Source organism: Somniosus microcephalus, chromosome 12 (genome assembly GCF_052327205.1).
Source record: "Somniosus microcephalus isolate GS21.2 chromosome 12, FLI_Smic_1.0, whole genome shotgun sequence".
Taxonomy (NCBI): domain Eukaryota; kingdom Metazoa; phylum Chordata; class Chondrichthyes; order Squaliformes; family Somniosidae; genus Somniosus; species Somniosus microcephalus.
The window spans coordinates 9246708-9272861 of NC_140998.1; the positions used below are offsets into that span (position 1 = coordinate 9246708).

The 26154-nt window shown below is 48.9% G+C and overlaps 1 protein-coding gene across 1 annotated transcript in view; it reads right to left on the reverse strand.

Moving 5' to 3' along the window:
- The window catches only part of LOC147109013 (coiled-coil domain-containing protein 170-like), a 399974-nt gene that overhangs the window by 233656 nt on the left and 140164 nt on the right, over positions 1-26154 (reverse strand). The window contains exon 8 of the mRNA XM_086004187.1: positions 14361-14678. Coding sequence (XP_085860313.1) covers positions 14361-14678 — 318 coding nt within the window. The remainder of the gene's footprint in view (positions 1-14360; positions 14679-26154) is intronic.

The window sequence follows — 26154 nt, forward strand, 5'->3', positions numbered from 1 at the left end:
AGGTCTCTACCAATACAACCGGCTGGTATTCGGGGTAGCATCAGCTCCGGCTATTTGGCAGAGGGCAATGGAACAAGTCCTGCAAGGGATCCCAGGGACCCAGTGTTATTTGGACGACATCCTGGTCACGGGCGAAAATGACAATGATCACCTTGCCAACCTGGAGCAGGTGCTCACTAGATTGCAGGAATATGGGCTCCGAGCTAACCGCCCCAAATGCGAGTTTTTTAGAAAACAGATCTCGTATTGTGGCCATGTTATCGATAAAGAGGGGTTACATAAGTCCCCAGAGAAGATTGAGGCAGTAGTCAAGGCTCCAGCACCGGAAAATGTGTCACAACTGAGGTCGTTCCTCGGGCTGGTAAACTACTACCATAAGTTCTTGCCAAATTTGTCTACAATACTACGCCCACTGAACACCCTACTGCAAACTGGGGTGCCATGGAAGTGGAGTGACGAATGTAGACGAGCTTTCCAGAAGAGCAAAACACTAATCTCATCGAAAGAGGTATTGGCCCATTACAACCCAGCATTACCAATTCGGTTGACATGTGATGCGTCACCCTACGGCATTGGAGCGGTGGTGTCGCACAAATTCTCGGACGGCTCAGAGAGGCCAATAGCCTTCGCGTCACGATCACTAACCTAAGCCAAGCGTAACTACGCCCAGATTGACAGGGAGGCCCTCAGCCTAGTGTGGGGAGTGAAAAAGTTCAATCACTATCTGCACGGGCAGAAATTCACCTTGCTGACTGATCACCAGCCTCTTGTCTCCATTTTTAATCCGAAGAAGGGCGTTCCGGTGATGACTGCGCAACGACTACAAAGATGGTCACTTTTTCTAGGGGCGCACCACTATTAGATTGAATATAAGGGCACGAAACAGCATGGAAATGCTGATGGGCTATCACGCCTGCCACTGCCTACTGCGGAGGAAGCACCAGCAGTGGATCCTGTCGAAACATTCCATTCAACTATAGTTGAATACCTACCGGTAACTAACGCTTGTATCGAAAAGGAAACCCGAAATGACCCGACACTGTCTCGGGTATATGATTTGACGGTGAAGGGATGGCCAGCACATGGCGACTCACTGTTGCCAGCATTCTCGACAAGGAGAGAACTGCTGTCAGTGTGCCGGGGGACCTTGATGTGTGGATCCCGAGTGGTAATTCCACCCAAGTTAAGGGATAGAGTGCTCAATGAGCTTCATGAGGGTCATCTGGGAGGGGTAAAAATGAAAAGCCTAGCCAGGGCTTATGTGTGGTGGCCGGGAATCGATAAACAAATCGAGGACCTGATCAAGAGCTGCTCAGGATGCCAGAAAGTCCAAACTGCACCACCACAGGCCCCTCTACACCCATGGGAGTGGCCCTCATCTCCATGGCAATGGGTGCATATTGATTTTGCTGGTCCATTCATGGACTCAATGTTTTTAATAGCCGTGGATGCGCACTCGAAATGGCCTGAGGTCATCAAAATGTCCTCCACCACCACGGAGAAAACTATTGCAGTCCTACGGACCATTTTTGCCAGGAATGGCTTGCCAGAATAGATTTGCTCCGACAACGGACCACAGTTTGTGTCCGAAGAGTTCCGGAGGTTCTTGAAAAAGAATGGGGTAAGGCATTACACATCCATCCCGTATCATCCAGCCACAAATGGATTGGCTGAGAGGTTCGTACAAACCTTTAAGAAGGCAATAAAGGCTATGTACAATGACAACATTCCGCTGCAGCACAAGGTGGACAATATCCTGTTCGCCTACCAGAATGCGACACATGCAGTCACCAACCAGGCCCCAGCCATGATGTTCTTTAACCGAAGGTTAAGATCTCGCCTGGATTTGCTCAGACCAAACATACGAAGAGATGTTGAGAGTAAGCAATTCCAGCACATCCATGAGAAGCCAACAAGGAGCTTCAATGTAGGGCAACCAATCTTGGCCTGCGACTACCGAACAGAAAAATGGCAGCCAGGAACGATATGCACACGGCAGGGGCCACTAATGTACACAGTGGACGTTGGGGAGAGCATCGTGAGACGCCATGCTGACCAGATCCTAGAGTCACGGGAACAAGTCAACCCCATGCCTCACCCATACGTACCTGGTGATGAACCCGACGTACAGGTCGCATCTACCCCAGAAACAGTAGCATCGGAAGCTGATGAACCAACCGACGACAGGGTGCCAGAATCGCCTCCGCACCAAGAGCAAGACACTCGGGAAAGGCGCTATCCAGAAAGGATCAGGAAGCCTCCCCAAAGACTGAATATATAAATAGACTGTTTTCAGCTAATGTTGCATGTTAAAAGTGTTAATTGTAATTAGTTTGATATTTAATTGTTAAATGAGTGTTATGGTACTGTTAATCTAAAAGGGGAGGAATTGTAATGTATATACCTTTAAGGGGGGGAACTATGTTTTACAGCTCATGTATACTGCAGTACCGGCAGTGACCACACCTGTATATAACACTGAGTAGTAATCTGTACAGATCAGTTGCAGTGTGAGCCACGTTGAGTAAACACCTGTTGTACCGTTCTCCGCAGTCTGTGTCTTATTATACACGAACGCAACATCCCCCTTACGGACTGAACGGAGGTGTTCCACAAAGCGGTCGCCCAATCTGCGTTTGGTCTCCCCAATGTAGAGGAGACCGCATCGTGAGCAGCGAATACTGTATACTAAATCGCAAGAAGTACAAGTAAATCGCTGCTTCACCTGGAAGGAGTGTTTGGGGCCCTGGATGGTGGAAAGGGAGGAGGTAAAAGGGCAGGTGTTGGATCCCCTGCGTTTGCATGGAAAGGTGCCATGGGAAGGGGAGGGAGTGTTGTGGGTGATAGAGGAGTGGGCTAGGGTGTCGCGGAGGGAGCGGTCCCTTCGGAATACTGAAAGGGAAGGGGAGGGGAAGATGTTTTTGGTGGTGGGATCATGCTGGAGGTGGCGGAAATGGCAGAGGATGACCTGTTGAATGTGGCGGCTGGTGGGGTGAAAGGTGAGAACAAGGGGAGCTCTGTTATGGTTCTGGGAGGGAGGGGAAGGGGTGAGAGCAGAAGTGCAGGAAATGGAACGGACACGGTCGAGGGCCATGTCAGCCACGGTAGAGGGGAATCCTCGGTTGAGGAAACAGGAAGAAGGAGATATGTGGACAGGTGACCACAAGCTTGGTCAAAGAGGTAGGTTTGAAGGAGCTTCTTAAAGGAGGAAAGAGAGGCAGAAAGGGTTAGGGAGGGAATTCCAGAGCTTTGGGCCGGAAGGCATGGCAACCAATGGTGGAGCGATTAAAATCGGGGATGCGCAAGAGGCCAGAATTGGAGGAGTGCAGAGATCTCGGGGGGTTGTGGGGTTTGAAGAGGTTACGGAGATAGGGAGGGGCGAGGCCCTGGAGGGGTTTAAGCGCATGAAAGAAGAATTTTAAATTTGGGGCATTCGGAGACCGGAGACCAGAGTAGGCCAGGTGTGATGAGCAATCAGGACACAGTGCGGGAATAAATCACCACAAACCCCTCGATTAGATTCCAGCCTGTAACTCACTCCCGGGTATCTGTTATTCTATATATAAACCCCCCGAACCCCTCGATTAGATTCCAGCCTGTAACTCACTCCCGGGTATCTGTTATTCTGTATATAAACCCCCCGAACCCCTCGATTAGATTCCAGCCTGTAACTCACTCCCGGGTATCTGTTATTCTGTATATAAACCCCCCGAACCCCTCGATTAGATTCTAGCCTGTAACTCACTCCCGGCTATCTGTTATTCTATATATAAACCCCCCGAACCCCTCGATTAGATTCCAGCCTGTAACTCACTCCCGGGTATCTGTTATTCTATATATAAACCCCCCGAACCCCTTGATTAGATTCCAGCCTGTAACTCACTCCCGGGTATCTGTTATTCTATATATAAACCCCCCAAACCCCTCGATTAGATTCCAGCCTGTAACTCAATCCCGGGTATCTGTTATTCTATATATAAACCCCCGAACCCCTCGATTAGTTTCCAGTCTGTAACTCACTAATTCATGAAAGTATTAATTTGATTTTTAATGCCACATTGTTATTTTATTGATGATGTTAGACTCAGGAGGAGATTGTGAATCACTCGATAATAAATTTGCTGCATTTGTCGGAAAGGTTTGTTGCAGTTTTGTCGCTGAGCTGTTTCCTTGGTTACGGATCAATCTGCATCTCGCAGTCATTAACCCGGGAGATAAACACAACCATTTTTGTTTTAAGAGTTTCCAACCAGTCTAAAGCTGGGACCCAAAGGCTGCACCAGCGTTGATATAATTTAACATGTGAAGTGGCATTTGAAGACTCTGGCTGGCACACTCCCTGCGTTTGGAGGACATCCCATAGTCTCGAGGTAGAAAAGACTAAGAAGGGAAGATGCTGGCCCATTAAGAGCTGATAGAGAAAGGATTTGGTTAACACTTCACTGGAGCCCACCCAGCGTAGGCTGATCGCCCGACTGTACATTACCAGTAATCCCGTGCTTTTATTCAGGAAGGTTATCATGTTGGCGACCCTTCCATTGCGTCCCCTCGCGTTTGTGAAGCAGCCGACAGTGCCCTCTTGCGCCAGCTATCTGCGGGGTGGTCCCTACGGGTAGGACTCGGCCCACTGAATGCTTCTGCAGCTACAAGTTCACCCTGGAGGGTTTTTTCTGGATTGGCACAGACTGACATGACCCAATAGTTCATGGGGCACGGCGGTTGCTGTCTGTTGAGGGCAGCAGACCAGTGTTGGAGGGTGGAGATGTGACAATGGAGGACCATTTGGAGATTGGTTCAATTCCCTTTGGGGATTGGGGAGTATTCCATGGGTGGGGGGGAGTCTGTGCTAGGTTAGAGTGTCCATGGGCTGTGGGAGGGGATTGAATGGGTGGGTAGAGTCCGTAATAGGGTAGAGTGTCCATGGGCTGTGGTAGGAGATTAAATGGGTGGGTAGAGTCCATGATAGAGGAGAGTGTACATGGGCTGTGGGAGGAGATTAAATGGGTGGGTAGAGTCTGTGATAGGGGAGAGTGTACATGGGCTGTGGGAGGAGATTGAATGGGTAGGTAGAGTCTGTGATAGGGGAGAGTGTACATGGGCTGTGGGAGGAGATTAAATGGGTGGGTAGAGTCTGTGATAGGGGAGAGTGTCCATGGGCTGTGGGAGGAGATTGAATGGGTGGGTAGAGTCTGTGATAGGGGAGAGTGTACATGGGCTGTGGGAGGAGATTAAATGGGTGGGTAGAGTCTGTGATAGGGGAGAGTGTACATGGGCTGTGGGAGGAGATTAAATGGGTGGGTAGAGTCCATGATAGGGGAGAGTGTACATGGGCTGTGGGAGGAGATTGAATGGGTGGGTAGAGTCCGTGATAGGGGAGAGTGTACATGGGCTGTGGGAGGAGATTAAATGGGTGGGTAGAGTCCATGATAGGGGAGAGTGTACATGGGCTGTGGGAGGAGATTAAATGGGTGGGTAGAGTCTGTGATAGGGGAGAGTGTACATGGGCTGTGGGAGGAGATTAAATGGGTGGATAGAGTCCGTGATAGGGGAGAGTGTACATGGGCTGTGGGAGGAGATTAAATGGGTGGGTAGAGTCTGTGATAGGGGACAGTGTACATGGGCTGTGGGAGGAAATTAAATGGGTGGGTAGAGTCCGTGATAGGGGAGAGTGTACATGGGCTGTGGGAGGAGATTGAATGGGTGGGTAGAGTCTGTGATAGGGGAGAGTGTACATGGGCTGTGGGAGGAGATTGAATGGGTGGGTAGAGCCTGTGATAGGGGAGAGTGTACATGGGCTGTGGGAGGAGATTAAATGGGTGTGTAGAGCCTGTGATAGGGGAGAGTGTACATGGGCTGTGGGAGGAGATTGAATGGGTGGGTAGAGTCTGTGATAGGGGAGAGTGTACATGGGCTGTGGGAGGAGATTAAATGGGTGGATAGAGTCTGTGATAGGGGAGAGTGTACATGGGCTGTGGGAGGAGATTAAATGGGTGGGTAGAGTCTGTGATAGGGGAGAGTGTACATGGGCTGTGGGAGGAGATTAAATGGGTGGATAGAGTCTGTGATAGGGGAGAGTGTACATGGGCTGTGGGAGGAGATTAAATGGGTGGGTAGAGTCTGTGCTAGGTTAGAGTGTCCATGGGCTGTGGGAGGAGATTGACTGGGTGGGTTTAGTCCGTAATAGGGGAGAGTGTACATGGGCTGTGGGAGGAGATTGAATGGGTGGGTAGAGTCTGTGATAGGGGAGAGTGTACATGGGCTGTGGGAGGAGATTGAATGGGTAGGTAGAGTCTGTGATAGGGGAGAGTGTACATGGGCTGTGGGAGGAGATTAAATGGGTGGGTATAGTCTGTGATAGGGGAGAGTGTACACGGGCTGTGGGAGGAGATTGAATGGGTGGGTAGAGTCTGTGATAGGGGAGAGTGTACATGGGCTGTGGGAGGAGATTGAATGGGTGGGTAGAGTCTGTGATAGGGGAGAGTGTACATGGGCTGTGGGAGGAGATTGAATGGGTAGGTAGAGTCTGTGATAGGGGAGAGTGTACATGGGCTGTGGGAGGAGATTAAATGGGTGGGTAGAGTCTGTGATAGGGGAGAGTGTACACGGGCTGTGGGAGGAGATTGAATGGGTGGGTAGAGTCCATGATAGGGGAGAGTGTACATGGGCTGTGGGAGGAGATTAAATGGGTGGATAGAGCCTGTGATAGGGGAGAGTGTACATGGGCTGTGGGAGGAGATTAAATGGATGGGTAGAGTCTGTGACAGGGGAGAGTGTACATGGGCTGTGGGAGGAGATTAAATGGGTGGGTAGAGTCCATGATAGGGGAGAGTGTACATGGGCTGTGGGAGGAGATTGAATGGGTGGGTAGAGTCCGTGATAGGGGACAGTGTACATGGGCTGTGGGAGGAGATTAAATGGGTGGGTAGAGTCCGTGATAGGGGAGAGTGTACATGGGCTGTGGGAGGAGATTAAATGGGTGGATAGAGTCTGTGATAGGGGAGAGTATACATGGGCTGTGGGAGGAGATTGACTGGGTGGGTAGAGTCCGTAATAGGGGAGAGTGTACATGGGCTGTGGGAGGAGATTGAATGGGTGGGTAGAGTCTGTGACAGGGGAGAGTGTACATGGGCTGTGGGAGGAGATTAAATGGGTGGGTAGAGTCTGTGACAGGGGAGAGTGTACATGGGCTGTGGGAGGAGATTAAATGGGTGGGCAGAGTCCATGATAGGGGAGAGTGTACATGGGCTGTGGGAGGAGATTGAATGGGTGGGTAGAGTCTGTGATAGGGGACAGTGTACATGGGCTGTGGGAGGAGATTGAATGGGTGGGTAGAGTCCGTGATAGGGGAGAGTGTACATGGGCTGTGGGAGGAGATTAAATGGGTGGGTAGAGTCTGTGACAGGGGAGAGTGTACATGGGCTGTGGGAGGAGATTAAATGGGTGGGTAGAGTCCATGATAGGGGAGAGTGTACATGGGCTGTGGGAGGAGATTGAATGGGTGGGTAGAGTCTGTGATAGGGGACAGTGTACATGGACTGTGGGAGGAGATTAAATGGGTGGGTAGAGTCTGTGATAGGGGAGAGTGTACATGGGCTGTGGGAGGAGATTAAATGGGTGGGTAGAGTCTGTGATAGGGGAGAGTGTACATGGGCTGTGGGAGGAGATTAAATGGGTGGGTAGAGTCCATGATAGGGGAGAGTGTACATGGGCTGTGGGAGGAGATTGAATGGGTGGGTAGAGTCTGTGATAGGGGAGAGTGTACATGGGCTGTGGGAGGAGATTAAATGGGTGGGTAGAGTCCATGATAGGGGAGAGTGTACATGGGCTGTGGGAGGAGATTAAATGGGTGGGTAGAGTCTGTGATAGGGGAGAGTGTACATGGGCTGTGGGAGGAGATTAAATGGGTGGGTAGAGTCTGTGATAGGGGACAGTGTACATGGGCTGTGGGAGGAGATTAAATGGGTGGGTAGAGTCCATGATAGGGGAGAGTGTACATGGGCTGTGGGAGGAGATTAAATGGGTGGGTAGAGTCTGTGATAGGGGACAGTGTACATGGGCTGTGGGAGGAGATTAAATGGGTGGGTAGAGTCCGTGATAGGGGAGAGTGTACATGGGCTGTGGGAGGAGATTAAATGGGTGGGTAGAGTCTGTGATAGGGGACAGTGTACATGGGCTGTGGGAGGAGATTAAATGGGTGGGTAGAGTCCGTGATAGGGGAGAGTGTACATGGGCTGTGGGAGGAGATTGAATGGGTGGGTAGAGTCTGTGATAGGGGAGAGTGTACATGGGCTGTGGGAGGAGATTGAATGGGTGGGTAGAGCCTGTGATAGGGGAGAGTGTACATGGGCTGTGGGAGGAGATTAAATGGGTGTGTAGAGCCTGTGATAGGGGAGAGTGTACATGGGCTGTGGGAGGAGATTGAATGGGTGGGTAGAGTCTGTGATAGGGGAGAGTGTACATGGGCTGTGGGAGGAGATTAAATGGGTGGATAGAGTCTGTGATAGGGGAGAGTGTACATGGGCTGTGGGAGGAGATTAAATGGGTGGGTAGAGTCTGTGATAGGGGAGAGTGTACATGGGCTGTGGGAGGAGATTAAATGGGTGGATAGAGTCTGTGATAGGGGAGAGTGTACATGGGCTGTGGGAGGAGATTAAATGGGTGGGTAGAGTCTGTGCTAGGTTAGAGTGTCCATGGGCTGTGGGAGGAGATTGACTGGGTGGGTAGAGTCCGTAATAGGGGAGAGTGTACATGGGCTGTGGGAGGAGATTGAATGGGTGGGTAGAGTCTGTGATAGGGGAGAGTGTACATGGGCTGTGGGAGGAGATTGAATGGGTAGGTAGAGTCTGTGATAGGGGAGAGTGTACATGGGCTGTGGGAGGAGATTAAATGGGTGGGTAGAGTCTGTGATAGGGGAGAGTGTACACGGGCTGTGGGAGGAGATTGAATGGGTGGGTAGAGTCTGTGATATGGGAGAGTGTACATGGGCTGTGGGAGGAGATTGAATGGGTGGGTAGAGTCTGTGATAGGGGAGAGTGTACATGGGCTGTGGGAGGAGATTGAATGGGTAGGTAGAGTCTGTGATAGGGGAGAGTGTACATGGGCTGTGGGAGGAGATTAAATGGGTGGGTAGAGTCTGTGATAGGGGAGAGTGTACACGGGCTGTGGGAGGAGATTGAATGGGTGGGTAGAGTCTGTGATAGGGGAGAGTGTACATGGGCTGTGGGAGGAGATTAAATGGGTGGATAGAGCCTGTGATAGGGGAGAGTGTACATGGGCTGTGGGAGGAGATTAAATGGATGGGTAGAGTCTGTGACAGGGGAGAGTGTACATGGGCTGTGGGAGGAGATTAAATGGGTGGGTAGAGTCCATGATAGGGGAGAGTGTACATGGGCTGTGGGAGGAGATTGAATGGGTGGGTAGAGTCCGTGATAGGGGAGAGTGTACATGGGCTGTGGGAGGAGATTAAATGGGTGGGTAGAGTCTGTGATAGGGGAGAGTGTACATGGGCTGTGGGAGGAGATTAAATGGGTGGATAGAGTCTGTGATAGGGGAGAGTGTACATGGGCTGTGGGAGGAGATTGACTGGGTGGGTAGAGTCCGTAATAGGGGAGAGTGTACATGGGCTGTGGGAGGAGATTGAATGGGTGGGTAGAGTCTGTGACAGGGGAGAGTGTACATGGGCTGTGGGAGGAGATTAAATGGGTGGGTAGAGTCTGTGACAGGGGAGAGTGTACATGGGCTGTGGGAGGAGATTAAATGGGTGGGCAGAGTCCATGATAGGGGAGAGTGTACATGGGCTGTGGGAGGAGATTGAATGGGTGGGTAGAGTCTGTGATAGGGGACAGTGTACATGGGCTGTGGGAGGAGATTGAATGGGTGGGTAGAGTCCGTGATAGGGGAGAGTGTACATGGGCTGTGGGAGGAGATTAAATGGGTGGGTAGAGTCTGTGACAGGGGAGAGTGTACATGGGCTGTGGGAGGAGATTAAATGGGTAGGTAGAGTCCATGATAGGGGAGAGTGTACATGGGCTGTGGGAGGAGATTGAATGGGTGGGTAGAGTCTGTGATAGGGGACAGTGTACATGGACTGTGGGAGGAGATTAAATGGGTGGGTAGAGTCTGTGATAGGGGAGAGTGTACATGGGCTGTGGGAGGAGATTAAATGGGTGGGTAGAGTCTGTGATAGGGGAGAGTGTACATGGGCTGTGGGAGGAGATTAAATGGGTGGGTAGAGTCCATGATAGGGGAGAGTGTACATGGGCTGTGGGAGGAGATTGAATGGGTGGGTAGAGTCTGTGACAGGGGAGAGTGTACATGGGCTGTGGGAGGAGATTAAATGGGTGGGTAGAGTCCATGATAGGGGAGAGTGTACATGGGCTGTGGGAGGAGATTAAATGGGTGGGTAGAGTCCGTGATAGGGGAGAGTGTACATGGGCTGTGGGAGGAGATTAAATGGGTGGGTAGAGTCTGTGATAGGGGAGAGTGTACATGGGCTGTGGGAGGAGATTGAATGGGTGGGTAGAGTCTGTGATAGGGGAGAGTGTACATGGGCTGTGGGAGGAGATTAAATGGGTGGGTAGAGTCTGTGATAGGGGAGAGTGTACATGGGCTGTGGGAGGAGATTGAATGGGTGGGTAGAGTCTGTGATAGGGGAGAGTGTACATGGGCTGTGGGAGGAGATTAAATGGGTGGATAGAGTCTGTGATAGGGGAGAGTGTACATGGGCTGTGGGAGGAGATTGAATGGGTGGGTAGAGTCTGTGATAGGGGAGAGTGTACATGGGCTGTGGGAGGAGATTAAATGGGTGGGTAGAGTCTGTGATAGAGGAGAGTGTACATGGGCTGTGGGAGGAGATTGAATGGGTGGATAGAGTCTGTGATAGGGGAGAGTGTACATGGGCTGTGGGAGGAGATTAAATGTGTGGGTAGAGTCAGTGATAGGGGAGTGTGTACATGGGCTGTGGGAGGAGATTAAATGGGTGTGTAGAGTCTGTGATAGGGGAGAGTGTACATGGGCTGTGGGAGGAGATTAAATGGGTGGGTAGAGTCCATGATAGGGGAGAGTGTACATGGGCTGTGGGAGGAGATTGAATGGGTGGGTAGAGTCCATGATAGGGGAGAGTGTACATGGGCTGTGGGAGGAGATTGAATGGGCGGGTAGAGTCTGTGATAGGGGAGAGTGTACATGGGCTGTGGGAGGAGATTAAATGGGTGGGTAGAGTCCATGATAGGGGAGAGTGTACATGGGCTGTGGGAGGAGATTGAATGGGTGGGTAGGGTCTGTGATAGGGGACAGTGTACATGGGCTGTGGGAGGAGATTAAACGGGTGGGTAGAGTCTGTGATAGGGGAGAGTGTACATGGGCTGTGGGAGGAGATTAAATGGGTGGGTAGAGTCTGTGATAGGGGAGAGTGTACATGGGCTGTGGGAGGAGATTGAATGGGTGGGTTGAGTCTGTGATAGGGGAGAGTGTACATGGGCTGTGGGAGGAGATTAAATGGGTGGGTAGAGTCTGTGATAGGGGAGAGTGTACATGGGCTGTGGGAGGAGATTGAATGGGTGGGTAGAGTCTGTGATAGGGGAGAGTGTACATGGGCTGTGGGAGGAGATTAAATGGGTGGATAGAGTCTGTGATAGGGGAGAGTGTACATGGGCTGTGGGATAAGATTAAATGGATGGGTAGAGTCTGTGACAGGGGAGAGTGTACATGGGCTGTGGGAGGAGATTAAATGGGTGGGTAGAGTCCATGATCGGGGAGAGTGTACATGGGCTGTGGGAGGAGATTGAATGGGTGGGTAGATTCCGTGATAGGGGAGAGTGTACATGGGCTGTGGGAGGAGATTGAATGGGTGGGTAGATTCCGTGATAGGGGAGAGTGTACATGGGCTGTGGGAGGAGATTAAATGGGTGGGTAGAGGCAGTGATAGGGGAGAGTGTACATGGGCTGTGGGAGGAGATTAAATGGGTGGGTAGAGTCAGTGATAGGGGAGTGTGTACATGGGCTGTGGGAGGAGATTAAATGGGTGGGTAGAGCCTGTGATAGGGGAGAGTGTACATGGGCTGTGGGAGGAGATTGAATGGGTGGGTAGAGTCTGTGATAGGGGAGAGTGTACACAGGCTGTGGGAGGAGATTAAATGGGTGGGTAGAGTCTGTGATAGGGGACAGTGTACATGGGCTGTGGGAGGAGATTAAATGGGTGGGTAGAGTCCGTGATAGGGGACAGTGTACATGGGCTGTGGGAGGAGATTAAATGGGTGGGTAGAGTCCATGATAGGGGAAAGTGTACATGGGCTGTGGGAGGAGATTGAATGGGTGGGTAGAGTCCGTGATAGGGGACAGTGTACATGGGCTGTGGGAGGAGATTAAATGGGTGGGTAGAGTCTGTGATAGGGGAGAGTGTACATGGGCTGTGGGAGGAGATTAAATGGGTGGGTAGAGTCTGTGATAGGGGAGAGTGTACATGGGCTGTGGGAGGAGATTAAATGGAGATTCATTCCTAATTTGAACCCATTACCAAAGTGAACAATTTGTTTGGATCAAATTTGTCAATCCTCTTCAAAATCTTGAACACTTCAATCATGTCACCTTGAAGTTTTCCCTTTATCAAAGAAAACAAACCCATCTTCCTTAATCCTTCCTTAGAACTGAAACTCCCAAGAGCTGGCGATCGGGAGGGAGGGGCTCCTTCCCGCTCCACATTCAGCGAAGTATATTTTAAACGCTCAGCCTGTTGGTTGCGGCCTTTAAGGACCGCCTGTTAGGCCGCGTGTAGGCCTGGTTTTCCTGAGTGCAGCTGATAGCTTCTACCTCAGGGCGAACCAATCTTGCAGTGGGGGCCTGATACAGGCATTGGGCTCCTTATTTGCAGATGAAAAGGGTCTAAAACCTGTTTCAGGCCAGGTCACTGCCCGCCGATATTGTGGCCTATACCAATATGGCGGGCGGCGCACCCTTGCCTTGTAACGATCGCGCGCTTCCTGCCGGCCACACTGGAGATTCGGGAGGCCGGATTTTGAGGCCGATACTTTTCCACACTGTGTATCTGTAGGGTTTTCGAACTCTGGTTTCATCTCCGCCGCCAACTGCCCCGCCCAGTAAAACAGATTCATTACCCACCCACCCCCGCCCCAATCTACCAATATCTTCAAAACTAATCAATAATTATAATCAAAGAAATTTAAAAAAAAAATTTTTAATGCCCTAATGATTTTTCTCTGGGAGTTTTTGCTGGCAGCAGTGTCCAGGAGACTAATCTTCAATTTCTGGAGACTCCAGAACAATCTAGGGCTGCGGGACTTCAGTGATGTGGAGAGACTGGAGAAGCTGGGCTTGTTGTGTGCAGTTTTGGTCACCTTATCTGAGGAAGGATGTTCTTGCCATGGAAGGAGTTCAGCGAAGATTCTCCAGACTGATACCTGGGATGGCAGGAATGACGCATGAAGAGAGATTCGGATGATTGGGCTTATACTCACTGGAGTTTAGAAGAATGAGAGGGGATCTCATTGAAACTTATACGTTTCTGACAGGACTGGACAGACTAGATGCAGGAAGGATGTTCCCGATGGTCGGGGAGTCCAGAACCAGGGGTCACAGTCTAAGGATAAGGGGTAAGCCATTTAGGACAGAGATGAGGAGGAATTTCTTCACCCAGAGAGTGGTGAACCTGTGGAATTCTCTCCCACAGAAGGCAGTAGAGGCCAATTCATTAAATATATTCAAGAAGGAGTTGGATATTTCTTAAGGCTAAAGGGATCAAGGGATATGGGGAGAAGGCAGGGACAGGGTACTGAATTTGGATGATCAGCCATGATCTCATTGAATGGCGGAGCAGGCTCGAGGGGCCGAATGGCCTACTCCTGCTCCTATCTTCTATGTTTCGATGTTTGTTCTCCTCGGAGCAGAGAAGGTTGAGGAGAGATTTAATAGAGGTGTTCAAAATCATGAAGGGTTTTAATAAGAGTAAATAAGGAGAAACTGTTTCCAGTGGCAGGAGGGTCGGTAACCAGAGGACACAGATTTAAGGTAATTAGCAAACGAACCAGAGGCGAGATGAGGAAACATTTTTTCCGCGGCGAGTTGTTGTGATCTGGAATGCGCTGCCTGAAAGGGCGGTGGGAGCAGATTCAACAGTAACTTTCAAAAGGGAATTGGATAAATACTTGAAGGGGAAACATTTGCAGGGCTCTGGGGAAAGAGCAGGGGGAGTGGGACTAATTGGATCGCTCTTTCAAAGAGCCGGGACAGGCACGATGGGCCGAACGGCCTCCCCCTCTGCTGTAACGTTCTAACATTCTGTTTATCCCACAGGATTGCCACCCTATTCCCCCAGGAGCCATTTACATTGACCTCTTGGTACTCACGGCTATTCGGCTCCGGTCGCTTCCGCATATTTCCTTCACTTTGCTTTTGATCGCTTCCTCTGTGGCGGGCAGGCTGATAAACCCGTTGCTCAGCAACGTGGCCAGCTGGTCGATGAAGCTCTGGTGCAGCGCATTGGCAGCTCTGGTTTGGTAGGTGCTGGTGCGCAGACTGTCGTCCAGATTGCTCACTCGTTTCTCGCTGAGGGCCTGGGCCTGGCAAGCGCTGCCCAAAGCCCGCTGGCTGTCGGTCAGCCTTTGACGGAGAAGCTCGTTCTCCTGCTCCACGCTCTTCTTCAGAAGCAAAGCTTCGTCCCTCTCCTGGGCCAAGAGAACAAAGGACAAGCGTCAGCCGTGGCCCAATGGACAGCACACTCACCGCTGAGTCAGATGGTCATGGGTTCAAGTCCCACTTCAGAGACTTCAGCACCTAGCCCAGGCTGACACTCCCAGTGCAGTACTGAGGGAGCACCGCACTGTCGGAGGGGCAGTACTGAGGGAGTGCTGCACTGTTGGAGGGGCAGTACTGAGGGAGTACCGCACTGTCGGAGGGGCAGTCATGAGGGAGTGCTGCACTGTCGGAGGGGCAGTACTGAGGGAATGTTGCCGTGTCGGAGGGGCAGTACTGAGGTACCGCTGCACTGTCGGAGGGGCAGTACTGAGGGAGTGCTGCACTGTCTGAGGGGCAGCACTGAGGGAATGTTGCACCGTCGTAGGGGCAGTACTGAGGGAGAGCCGCACTGTCGGAGGGACAGTATTGAGGGAGCACTGCACTGTCGGAGGGGCAGTACTGAGGGAGCGCTGCAGTGTCAGAGGGGCAGTACTGACAGATCACTGCACTGTCGGAGGGGCAGTACTGAGGGAGCAACACACTGTCGGAGGGGCAGTACTGAGGGAGCACCACACTGTCGGAGGGGCAGTACTGAGGGAGCGATGCACTGTCGGAGGGGCAGTACTGAGGGAGAGCCACACTGTCGGAGGTGCCGTCTTTTGGATGAGGATTCAAAATGAGGCCACTTGTTTAGGGGAATGTAACATTTTCCGGGGCAATATTTGAAGAAAAGCAGTGGGGGGTTCTCCTGGTGTCCTGACCAACATCACTAAAACAGATTATCTGGTCATTTATCTAATTGCTGTTTGAGGGACCTTGCTGTGCGCAAACTGGCTGCCACGTTTAGCTAATATTACAACAGTGACTGCCTTTCAGAAATATTTCATGGGATGTCCTGCAATCATAAAAGTTGTTACATAAATGTAAGTGGTTTATATAAATGCTCGTTTTTTTCCTGAACATCAACTGCATCCCATTTTGGGAAAGCTTGGAAAAGGGACAATGTACTAGTAGAGGTTAACTTCAAGGTTCAAAATAACGCACCTACCCTCCCTTGTGTACCAAGTATTGTCCTCCCGGTATCTTGTTGTGTCTCACTGCTTCTGTGTATATTTTCAAAACAAATCGGAAACGGTGTTGGGGGAAAAGACTAAGTAAATCAAGGAGAAGGAAAAAAATGACTCACATAAAGAAATGTGCGAAGGGAGTGGATGCTGATCCGTGTCGGAGCTGATTAGAATGAGCGGCAGAATATTTGGTCAGAGAGATGGGGTTTGAGAAGGTCATTAAAAAAGAATCATAGAATGGTTACAGCGCAGAAGGAGGCCATTCGGCCCGTCGAGCCCGTGTCGGCTCTCTGCAAGAGCACTTCAGCTAGTCTCACTCCCCCGCCCTTTCCCCGTAGCCCTGCAAATTTTTTTCCTTCAGGTACTTATCCAATTCCCTTTTGAAAGCAGTGATTGAATCTGCCTCCACCACCCTTTCAGGCAGTGCATTCCAGATCCTAACCACTCGCTGCGTCAAAAAGTTTTTCCTCATGTCGCCTTTGGTTCTTCTGCCAATCACCTTGAATCTGTGTCCTCTGGTTCTCGACCCTTCCGCCAATGGGAACAGTTTCTCTCTATCTACTCTGTCTAGACCCCTCGTGATTTTGAACACCTCGATCAAATCTCCTCTCAATCTTCTCTGCGCTAAGGAGAACAACCCCAGCTTCTCCAGTCTATCCACGTAACTGAAGTCCCTCATCCCTGGAACCATTCTCGTAAATCTTTTCTACACCCTCTCTAAGGCCTTCACATCCTTCCTAAAGTGCGGTGCCCAGAATTGGACACAATGCTCCAGTTGAGGCTGAACCAGTGTTTTGTAAAGGTTCATCATAACTTCCTTGCTTTTGTACTCTATGGGCACGATCTTGCCAGCCCTGGGGAAGCGAGTATGGAGGCGGGACTGCCAGAAAAATGGTAGAAACTGGGGGCGGGTGCCCAACCCACCTCCATGCCATCTTGCCAGGAGGCGGGTAGCCGACCCGCGCCGGGTCCCGTCTTCTTGGAGGCGGGAAGGGGATTAGTGCCATTTATCTGCCTGTTAACAGGTAGTTAACAGGTAGATAAGAGGATTATCCCCATTTTACCCACACAAGTGCAGGCTTCCTGAAGGGTCCGAACCCCGCCAGGGTCACCGAGGTGAGTAGTGGGTCTGCGGGGGTCGGAGGAGTGCAAAAGTGTGCTGTGAAGGTGAGTGATGGGTGCAAGTGTGGAGAGGTGAGTATCTGAGGTAAGTGCAAAGTGTTAGAAAAAGTTTACTTACCATTGTTTCTTCCTGCAGGCTTCAAGAGTTGGGTATGCAGAGAGTCTCGCACCTCCGCGGTAGAGTTGACAGATGGCCGCTGCATTCTCCAATGCAGCAACCATCTAATTTCTGCTAAATAAAGAGCTTTGATGAGTCTTGAATTCAAGAACTCATCAAACTACAGAGAATGTTAGTGTTTGACAGATTCACAGAGCTGTCAAACGATGACAATTCATCTGTCAAAAATTTTTGACAAATGAAACATCACACGCTGACTGACGTAAGAAAACTACTAGGCACTTGGTCTAAGCGTTAAACAAAGCTTTAATCAACTGTTTTACAACATGGAGGTCTAGTTGTGTCCTTCACTAGTCCCTGTTAAAGAATGTCCTGAGCAAGCTGGGCCCGTGCCCGAGTATTTATACTCTCCCTGGACAGCGCCACCAGCAGGCTGCCCAGTATTATTTCATCAGCCATTTCCACGTGAATGACAAGATTCATATCATTGACGTTCTCTGTAACCGGCTTCCCCTTAATTGGCCGGCTAAGCCCACTGGGCGGGCTTAACAAGGTCAATCAAGAGAAAATAGTGTGGGTTGGCCAGAAGTTGATGGAGGCGGGACTAAAACCCGAAAAGTGGGAGTCCCGCCTCCAAAAGCTTCCCATTGGCAAAATCCAGCTCTATGCCTCTATTTATGAAGCCCAGGATCCCGTATACATTTTTAACCACTTTCTCAACCTGCCCTGCCACCTTCATCGATTTGTGCACACATACCCCCCGGTCTCTATGTTCATGCACCCCCTTTGGTTTAAATTGCCTCTTCTGCCTACCAAAATCTATCACTTCGCACTTTTCTGCGTTAAATTCCATCTGCCACGTGTCCACCCATTTCACCAGCCTGTCTATGTCTCCTTGAAGTCTATCACTCTCCTCCTCACTGTTCACTAAACTACCGAGTTTTGTGTCAGCTGCAAATTCCCTATCCATGCTGCCACTGTCCCTTTTATTCCATGGGCTTCAACTTTGCTGGCAAGCCTATTATGTGGCACTTTATCAAATGCCTGCCTTTTGGCAGTCCATGTACACCACGTCAACCGCAGGTACGTCCTGAGGTCGTGAAAGGCGCCATATAAGTGCAAGTCTTTCTTTATTTATACAGGTAAGATCGTCACCATAAGAACAAAGGGAGAGGTTCGGAGAATTTACATCGAATATACAGCACAGAAACAGGCCACTCTGCTCAACTATTTCTTTAATGCTATGCCCGACCAAGCACAGTGGTGGCAGCAGAATCCACCATAGCTTTTGAAAAGAACATGGGCAAGTGCTTGAGAAATAAAACGGTAAAAGGGAGTGGGACTAATTGGAGAGCTCTTTCAGCGAGCCGGCACAGGCACGATGGGCCGAATGGCCTCCTACTTTGCTCTGAATTTCTATTACTGTATGAAATTTGATTGGACAACTATTCAAAAAGTAGGAAGCCCCAATAACTCCTTTCTAGGATGTAGTAGGGACGCTCTGTTCTGTTTGAATTGGAAAGTCAGTTTGGCAATCTCTGAGAGAAGTAATCAGTCAGTTTTTTAAAATTCGTTCCTGGGATGTGGGCGTCTCTGGCAAGGCCAGCATTTATTGCCCATCCCTAATTGCCCTTGAGAAGGTGGCGGTGAGCCGCCTTCCTGAATCGCTGCAGTCCGTGTGGTGGAGGTGCTCCCACAGTGCTGCTAGGGGGGGAGTTCCAGGATTTTGACCCAGCAACGATGAAGGAACAGCGATATACTTCCAAGTCAGGATGGTGTGTGACTTGGAGGGGAACTTGGAGGTGGCGGTGTTCCCATGCGCCTGCTGCCCTTGTCCTTCTAGGTGGTAGAGGTCACGGGTTTAGAAGGTGCTGCTGCCATGGTGTGCTGGTGGTGGAGGGAGTGAATGTTTAAGATGGTGGCAGAGGGTTGAACATCTAAGAGACAAGTGTCCCTCTCCTCTTCTTTATCTGCACGCCAAAGTGATAAGAAATTTAAGAAAAGAAAGGGTGCTCAAAAGTTACTTACAAAAGCTTTGTTTATTTCTGTTGTGATGCTTTTTAACCTGATGGTGTTTGGAAGGATTTCTACTGTAAATAGATAACTATTTTACTTATTTGTCTTTTATGAAATAAATTTGCTTTATGGTTTTGCTCCAAAGATGCAATCATCAAAAGACATGAAAAGTTGTCGAAGATCTAAGTCCAGTAGCTAAAAATAGTGAGCAGGCAAGGTTTGTTATTTCTTATCCCAGGTGTGTTATAAAAAAAAAGAAAAGAAAGACTTGCATTTCTATAGCGCCTTTCACAACCTCAGCACGTCCCAAAGCGCTTTACAGCCAATGAAGTACTTTTTGAAGTGCAGTCACTGTTGTAATGTGGGAAACGAGGCAGCCAATTTGCGCACAGCAAGCTCTCACAAACAGCAATGTGATAATGACCAGATCATCTGTTTTAGTGATGTTGGTTGAGGGATAAATATTGCCCCAGGACACCGGGGAGAACTCCCCTGCTCCTCTTCGAAATGGAGCCCTGGGATCTTTTACATCCACCTGAGAGAGCAGACTTTGGTTTAACATCTCACGGAAAGGGTAAATAGTGAAATGACAAAGGCTTTAAACTGGTAAGATGGGGGGAGGGATCTACAGGAATCGTAACCAGCCCAAATATAAATAAAACAGGAGAAGAGAGCACAGGAAAGAATAAAGTAAGGGAATAAATAGAGTTATGGAACAGAAGTCTTAAAAGATGGTTAAATATAAAGTGAGAGGAAATCCTATTAAAAATGAGTTAAACTGTCTGTACAGCAATGCACACAGTGCCCGTAAGAAAACAGGGGAGCTGGAGGCAATCATACGTTGTGAGGAACCAGACATAGTAGGGATTACTGAGACATGGCTACAGAAAAATCAGAAGTGGGAATTAAACATTGCAGGGTATAACATATTTAGAAAAGATAGGGAGGGAAAAGGGGAAGTGGAGTAGCTGTACTTCACACAGAAATCACACAGAAACCCCACAGTGCAGATAGAGGCCATTTCGGCCCATCGAGCCTGCACCAACACATATCCCACCCTATCCCCGTATTTAATCCCCCTAACACTAAGGGTCAATTTATCATAGCCAATCAACCTAACCCGCACATCTTTGGACTGTGGGAGGAAACCGGAGCACCCGGAGGAAACCCACGCAAACACGGGGAGAATGTGCAAACTCCACACAGACAGACTTATTAGGGATAACATAATGGCAGTATAAAAAAGTGACGCAGCTATCAGCAAGACAAAAATTAAATCCATATGGATAGAGATAAAAGATAATAAAGGATCAATCACACTAATAGGCGTAGTCTACAGACCACCTAATAGTGGAAGGGAGGTGGAGGAAGAAATATCCAGACAAATTAGGGAAATAAGTAAAAAACATAGGATAATAATCATGGGGGATTTCAACTACCCCGACATTACTTGGACAGAAGAGGTAGGTAAAGGGGATAAGGGAATGGAGTTCCTACAATGTGTACAGGACTCCTTTCTAACCTAATATGTAAAAAGCCCAACAAGGCAGGATTCGATATTAGATCTAGTAATGGGGAATGAACCAGAGCAGATAAGAAAAGTAAAGGTCGGGAAACATATAGGCAATAGTGACCATAATATAGTACACTTTAAGATGATAATTGAGAAGGACATAAGTATGACAAAACCAGGTTAATAGATTGGAGAAAAGCTGATTTTGAAAGGCTGAGAATAGAACTTGGGGGAAAAAATGGGCAACAATATTGGCAAACAACGATGTAGAACAGCAATGGGAAACATTTAAAACGGTTTTCAATAGAGTGCAGGAAAAATATATTCCGCTAAAAGGAAAGAACAAACTAAACACTAATGAGACTCCATGGATGAATAAAGCCATAAGGGAACAATTGAGGGTAAGGAAAGAGGCATACATTAAGTACATAGACAGCAGGGGAGTGAATAAGATAAGAGAGAATACAAAGAGATTAGGAGAGAATTGGGGGGATAGTCAATACTGAGGAGGACTGCAACAAATTACAGGGGAAATGAATAAACTTGCAGAATGGGCAAATAATTGGCAAATGAAGTTCAACACAGATAAATGTGAGGTATTACATTTTGGTGGGAAGAATAGGGAGGTCACTTATCACTTGGAGGGTGCGGGTCTCGGTGGGGTGGAGGAACAAAGGGATCTCGGAGTACAAATACACAAATCACTAAAAGTTGTGACACAGGTTAGCAAGGCCATAAAAAAAATGCAAACCAAGGGTTTATTTCTGGAGGGATAGAATTGAAAAGTAGGGAAGTTATGCTAAACCTGTATCGAACCTTGGTTAGACCACACTTGGAGCACTGCGTACAGTTCTGGTCGCCATATTATAAAAAGGATATAGAGGCACTGGAGAGGGTGCAGAGAAGATTTACAAGGATGATACCAGAAATACGAGGGTATACCTATTAGAAAAGGATGAACAGGCTGGGTCTCCTTTCTCTTGAAAAAAGGCTGAGGGGTGACCTAATAGAGGTCTTTAAAATTATGAAACATTTTGATAGAGTGGATACAGAGAGTGTTTCCACTTCACAGAATCACAGAAATCACAGAAACCCCACAGTGCAGATAGAGGCCATTTCGGCCCATCGAGCCTGCACCGACACATATCCCACCCGATCCCCGTAACCCCACGTATTTAATCCCCCTAACACTAAGGGTCAATTTATCATAGCCAATTATCCTAACCTGCACATTGTGGAGAAGAGCATAACTAGAGGCCATCAATATAAGATAGTCACCAAGTAATCCAATAGGGAAATCAGAAGAAACTTCTTTACCCAGAGAGTGGTGAGAATGTGGAACTCGCTCACGCCGGCATGGACTGGTTGGGCCGAATGGCCTGTTTCTGTGCCGTATATCCTATGTAATCCTATGTAGTTTCATCCGAAAGACGGCACCACCGATAGTGCAGCACTCCCGCAGTACTGCACTGGAGTGTCAGCCTAGATCGCAAGGCCAGAATACTCTCAAAGGTATGCCCAGGAGAGTGCTGTAAGATATGTGACCCCATAAAATAGGGTCAGATGATTAGAAAAGCCTAAAAACATGGCACCTGTGGATGAAGTCGCAGGATGTGGCTGGGGGAGGGCAGCATGTAGATGAGAAAGAAAGGACGAGGCCAAGGATAAGTTAATCTAAGGAAGCCAGCACTGATTTGTTAAAGGCAAGATGTGTTTGACAGATTAATAGAGTTTTCTGAAGAAGTGGCAAATCAGATAAAGGTAATGCAGTAGATGCCGTGTGTATGGACTTTCAGAAGGTGTTCAATAAGGCGTCTCACAAGAGGCCTTTTAGAAATATGCAGGGCTATGGTATAAGAAAGAAAGAAAGAAGGACTTTCTACCGCGCCTTTCATGACCAGCGGACGTCTCAAAGCGCTTTACAGCTAATGATGTACTTTTGGAGTGTAGTCACTGTTGTAATGTGGGAAACGCGGCAGCCAATTTGCACACAGTTGTTATGTTGATTGAGTGATAAGTATTGTCCCCTGGACACCGGGGAGAACATAGGAACATACGAATTAGGAGCAGGAGTAGCCCACTCGGCACTTCGAGCCTGCTCCACCATTCAATAAGATCATGGCTGATCTGATTACTCTATACTCCCGTCTACCCCCAATAATTTTTCACCCCCTTGCTTACCAAGAATCTATCTACCTCCGCCTTAAAAATATTCAAAGACTCTGCTTCCACCGCCCTCTGAGGAAGAGAGTTCCAAAGACTCAGGACCCTCTGTGAGAAAAAATTTCTCCTCATCTCTGTCTTAAATGGGTGACCCCTTATTTTTAAACAGTGACCCCTAGTTCTAGATTCTCCCACAAGAGGAAACATCCTCTCCACATCCACCCTGTCCAGACCCCTCAGGATCTTATATGTTTCAATCAAGTCACCTCTTACTCTTCTAAACTCCAGCGGATACAAGCCTAGCCTGTCCAACCTTTCCTCATAAGACAACCCGCCCATTCCAGGTATTAGTCTAGTAAACCTTCTCTGAACTGCTTCCAACGCATTTACATCCTTCCTTAAATAAGGAGACCAATACTGTACACAGTACTCCAGATGTGGTCTCACCAATGCCCTGTATAACTGAAGCATAACCTCCCTACTTTTGTATTCAATTCCCCTCGCAATAAACGATAACATTCTATTAGCTTTCCTAATTACTTGCTGTACTTGCACAGTAACCTTTTGCGATTCATGCACTAGGACACCCAGATCCCTCTGCATCTCAGAGCTCTGCAATCTCTCACCATTTAGATAATATGCTTCTTTTATATTCTTCCTGCCAAAATGGACAACTTCACATTTTCCCACATTATACTCCATTTGCTAGATCTTTGCCCACACACTGAACTTATCTATATCCCTTTGTAGCCTCCTTATGTCCTTTTCATAATTTACTTCCTACCTATCTTTGTGTCATCAGCAAATTTACCAACCATACCTTCAGGTCCCTTCATCCAAGTCATTTATATAAATTGTAACAAGTTGAGGCCCCAGCACTGATCCCTGTGGCACACCACTCGTTAAATCTTGCCAATCAGAAAATGACCCATTTATACCTACTCTCTGTTTCCTGTTAGCTAGCCAATTTTCTATCCATGCCAATATGTTACCCCCTACACCATGAGCTTTTATTTTCCGCAATAACCTTGATGTGGCACCTTCTCAAATGCCTTCTGGAAATCTAAGTACAGTACATCCACCAGTTCCCCTTTATCCACAGCACATGTTACTTCCTCAAAGAACTCCAATAAATTGGTTAAGCATGATTTCCCTTTCACAAAACCATGTTGACTCTGCCTGATTACTTTGAACTTTTCTAAATGCCCTGCTATAATGTCTTTAATAATAGCTTCTAACATCTTCCCTATGACAGATGTTAAGCTAACTGGCCTGTAGTTTCCTGCTTTCTGTCTCCCTCTCTTTTTGAATGAAGGCGTTACATTCGCTATTTTCCAATCTAATGGAACCTTCCCCAAATCTAGGGAATTTTGGAAAATTACAACCAACGCATCAACTATCTCACTAGCCACTTCTTTTAAGACCCTAGAGCTCCCCTGCTCTTCTTCGAAATAGTGCCGTGGGATCTTTTACATCCACTTGAGGGGGCAGATGGGGCCTCGGTTTAACATCTCATCTGAAAGATGGCACCTCCGACAGTGCAGCACTCCCTCAGTACTGTACTGGAGTGTCAGCCTGGATTTATGTTAAAAGAGGAAATTTGTATAGATGGAGAGAAAGTTGCTTGAAAAACAGTAAACAGAGTTAGGGGAGATGGGTGTAGCTCGAAGGGGTTGGAAGTGGAATACCGAAAGCGTCAGAGCAGGATCCACCTTTGTTCCTGAAATATAGAAGGACGAGGGCAGCAGGCACATGGGAACACCACCACTTCCAAGTTCCCCTCCAAGTCCCACACCATCCTGACTTGGAAATATATCGGCCGTTCCTTCATCGTCGCTGGGTCAAAATCCTGGAACTCCCTCCCTACCAGCACTGTGGGAGCACCTTCACCACACGGACTGCAGCGGTTCAAGAAGTCGGCTCACCACCACCTTCTCGAGGGCAATTAGGGATGGACAATAAATGCTGGCCTTGCCAGCGATGCCCACATCCCAAGAATGAATAAAAAGAAATGTGGATGACTTGAATTTGTGCACAGGGAATATAATGTCAAAATTTGCTGATGACACAAAAGTAGGTTTGAAAGAAAGGTCTTCCACTTAGGAACATAGGAACAGGAGGAGGCCATTCAGCCACTCGAGCCTGTTCCGCCATTCAATGAGATCATGGCTGATCTGCGACCTAACTCCATATACCCGCCTTTGGCCCATATCCCTTAATACATTTGGTTAACAGAAAGCTATCAATCTCAGAGTTAAAATTAACAATTGATCCAGCATCAATTGCCGTTTGCGGAAGAGAGTTCAAACTTCTCCCACCCTTTTTGTGTAGAAGTGTTTCCTAATTTCACGCCTGAAAGGTCTGGCTCTAATTTTTAGACTATGCCCCTAGTCCGAGACTCCCCAACCAACGGAAATAGTTTCTCTCTATCTGTAGTGTATGTGCTTTAAGTCAGAACTACTTTTTACAGCTCCTGTATACTGTAGTACCGGCAATAACCACACCGGTATATAAGCTGTGCGCATGCCTCTGTACCCCAGTCTAGAGATGACCCTCCTCCAGTAAAGACCTGTTATTTGTTTATGTACAGCATCCGTGTAATTATTTATCCACTGAACCACGGATCTAACAGTGGCGACAAGTGTTGATGCGAATCTACCTGCAACATTAAACAAAAAAAAACAAAAAAAATTGTTGAGTCCAGGAACACGGGCGTCGACCGCGAGCAACCGCCCAGCAGTCAGGCAGAGATCCAACTTCACTGGGGAGGCTGTGGAGAGCCGGGCTTAGTTCCCCAGCCACAACGAGCAGTAAGAGACCGACGACAGGTCCAGAGCAGATCCTTCCCGAGCAGCGGCGGCTGGAGCCGACCGACGGCAGAGAGAGAGAGCCGGGCAGCGTCGACGGGGTAAGAAAAAGGGTGAAGAGAGCAGGGCGCAGCTGGGGGTTGATCACCGAGCGGCGTCGGGGAAAAATACTGCAAACCGGAGAGAGGGTAAGAAACAGCCGGGTTCTAGATGGAGCGGCATCGACAAATATCAAGAGAAGAACGCGCAGAGCACAGCCAGGGATCACGGGCTGATCAGGGTCCACGGGGCGAAGCAAGGGGAGACGCCATTGAGCCGCGGAGAAGCAGGGAGAGCGCGGGAGACGCCATTGAGCCGCGGAGAAGAAGGAAGAGCGCGGGAGACGCCATTTTGCGAAGCCGCAGCGGAGAGGACGGGCGAGCGCGGGAAGGAAGGAAAGTGCGGGAGATGCCATTTTGTGCCAGCGGAGAAGAAGGGGAAGTGCGGGAGGCGCCATTGGTGATAGTTAACGCACAACCAAGGATGCCGAAGAGTGGCAGTATCTCTACGTTCGACAATGAAGTCGAAGATTGGGCAACATATGTGGAACGTATTGAGGTGTACTGCAGGGTGAATGAAGTGCCAGATGCTAATAAAGCACTGGTTCTGTTAAATTCCATG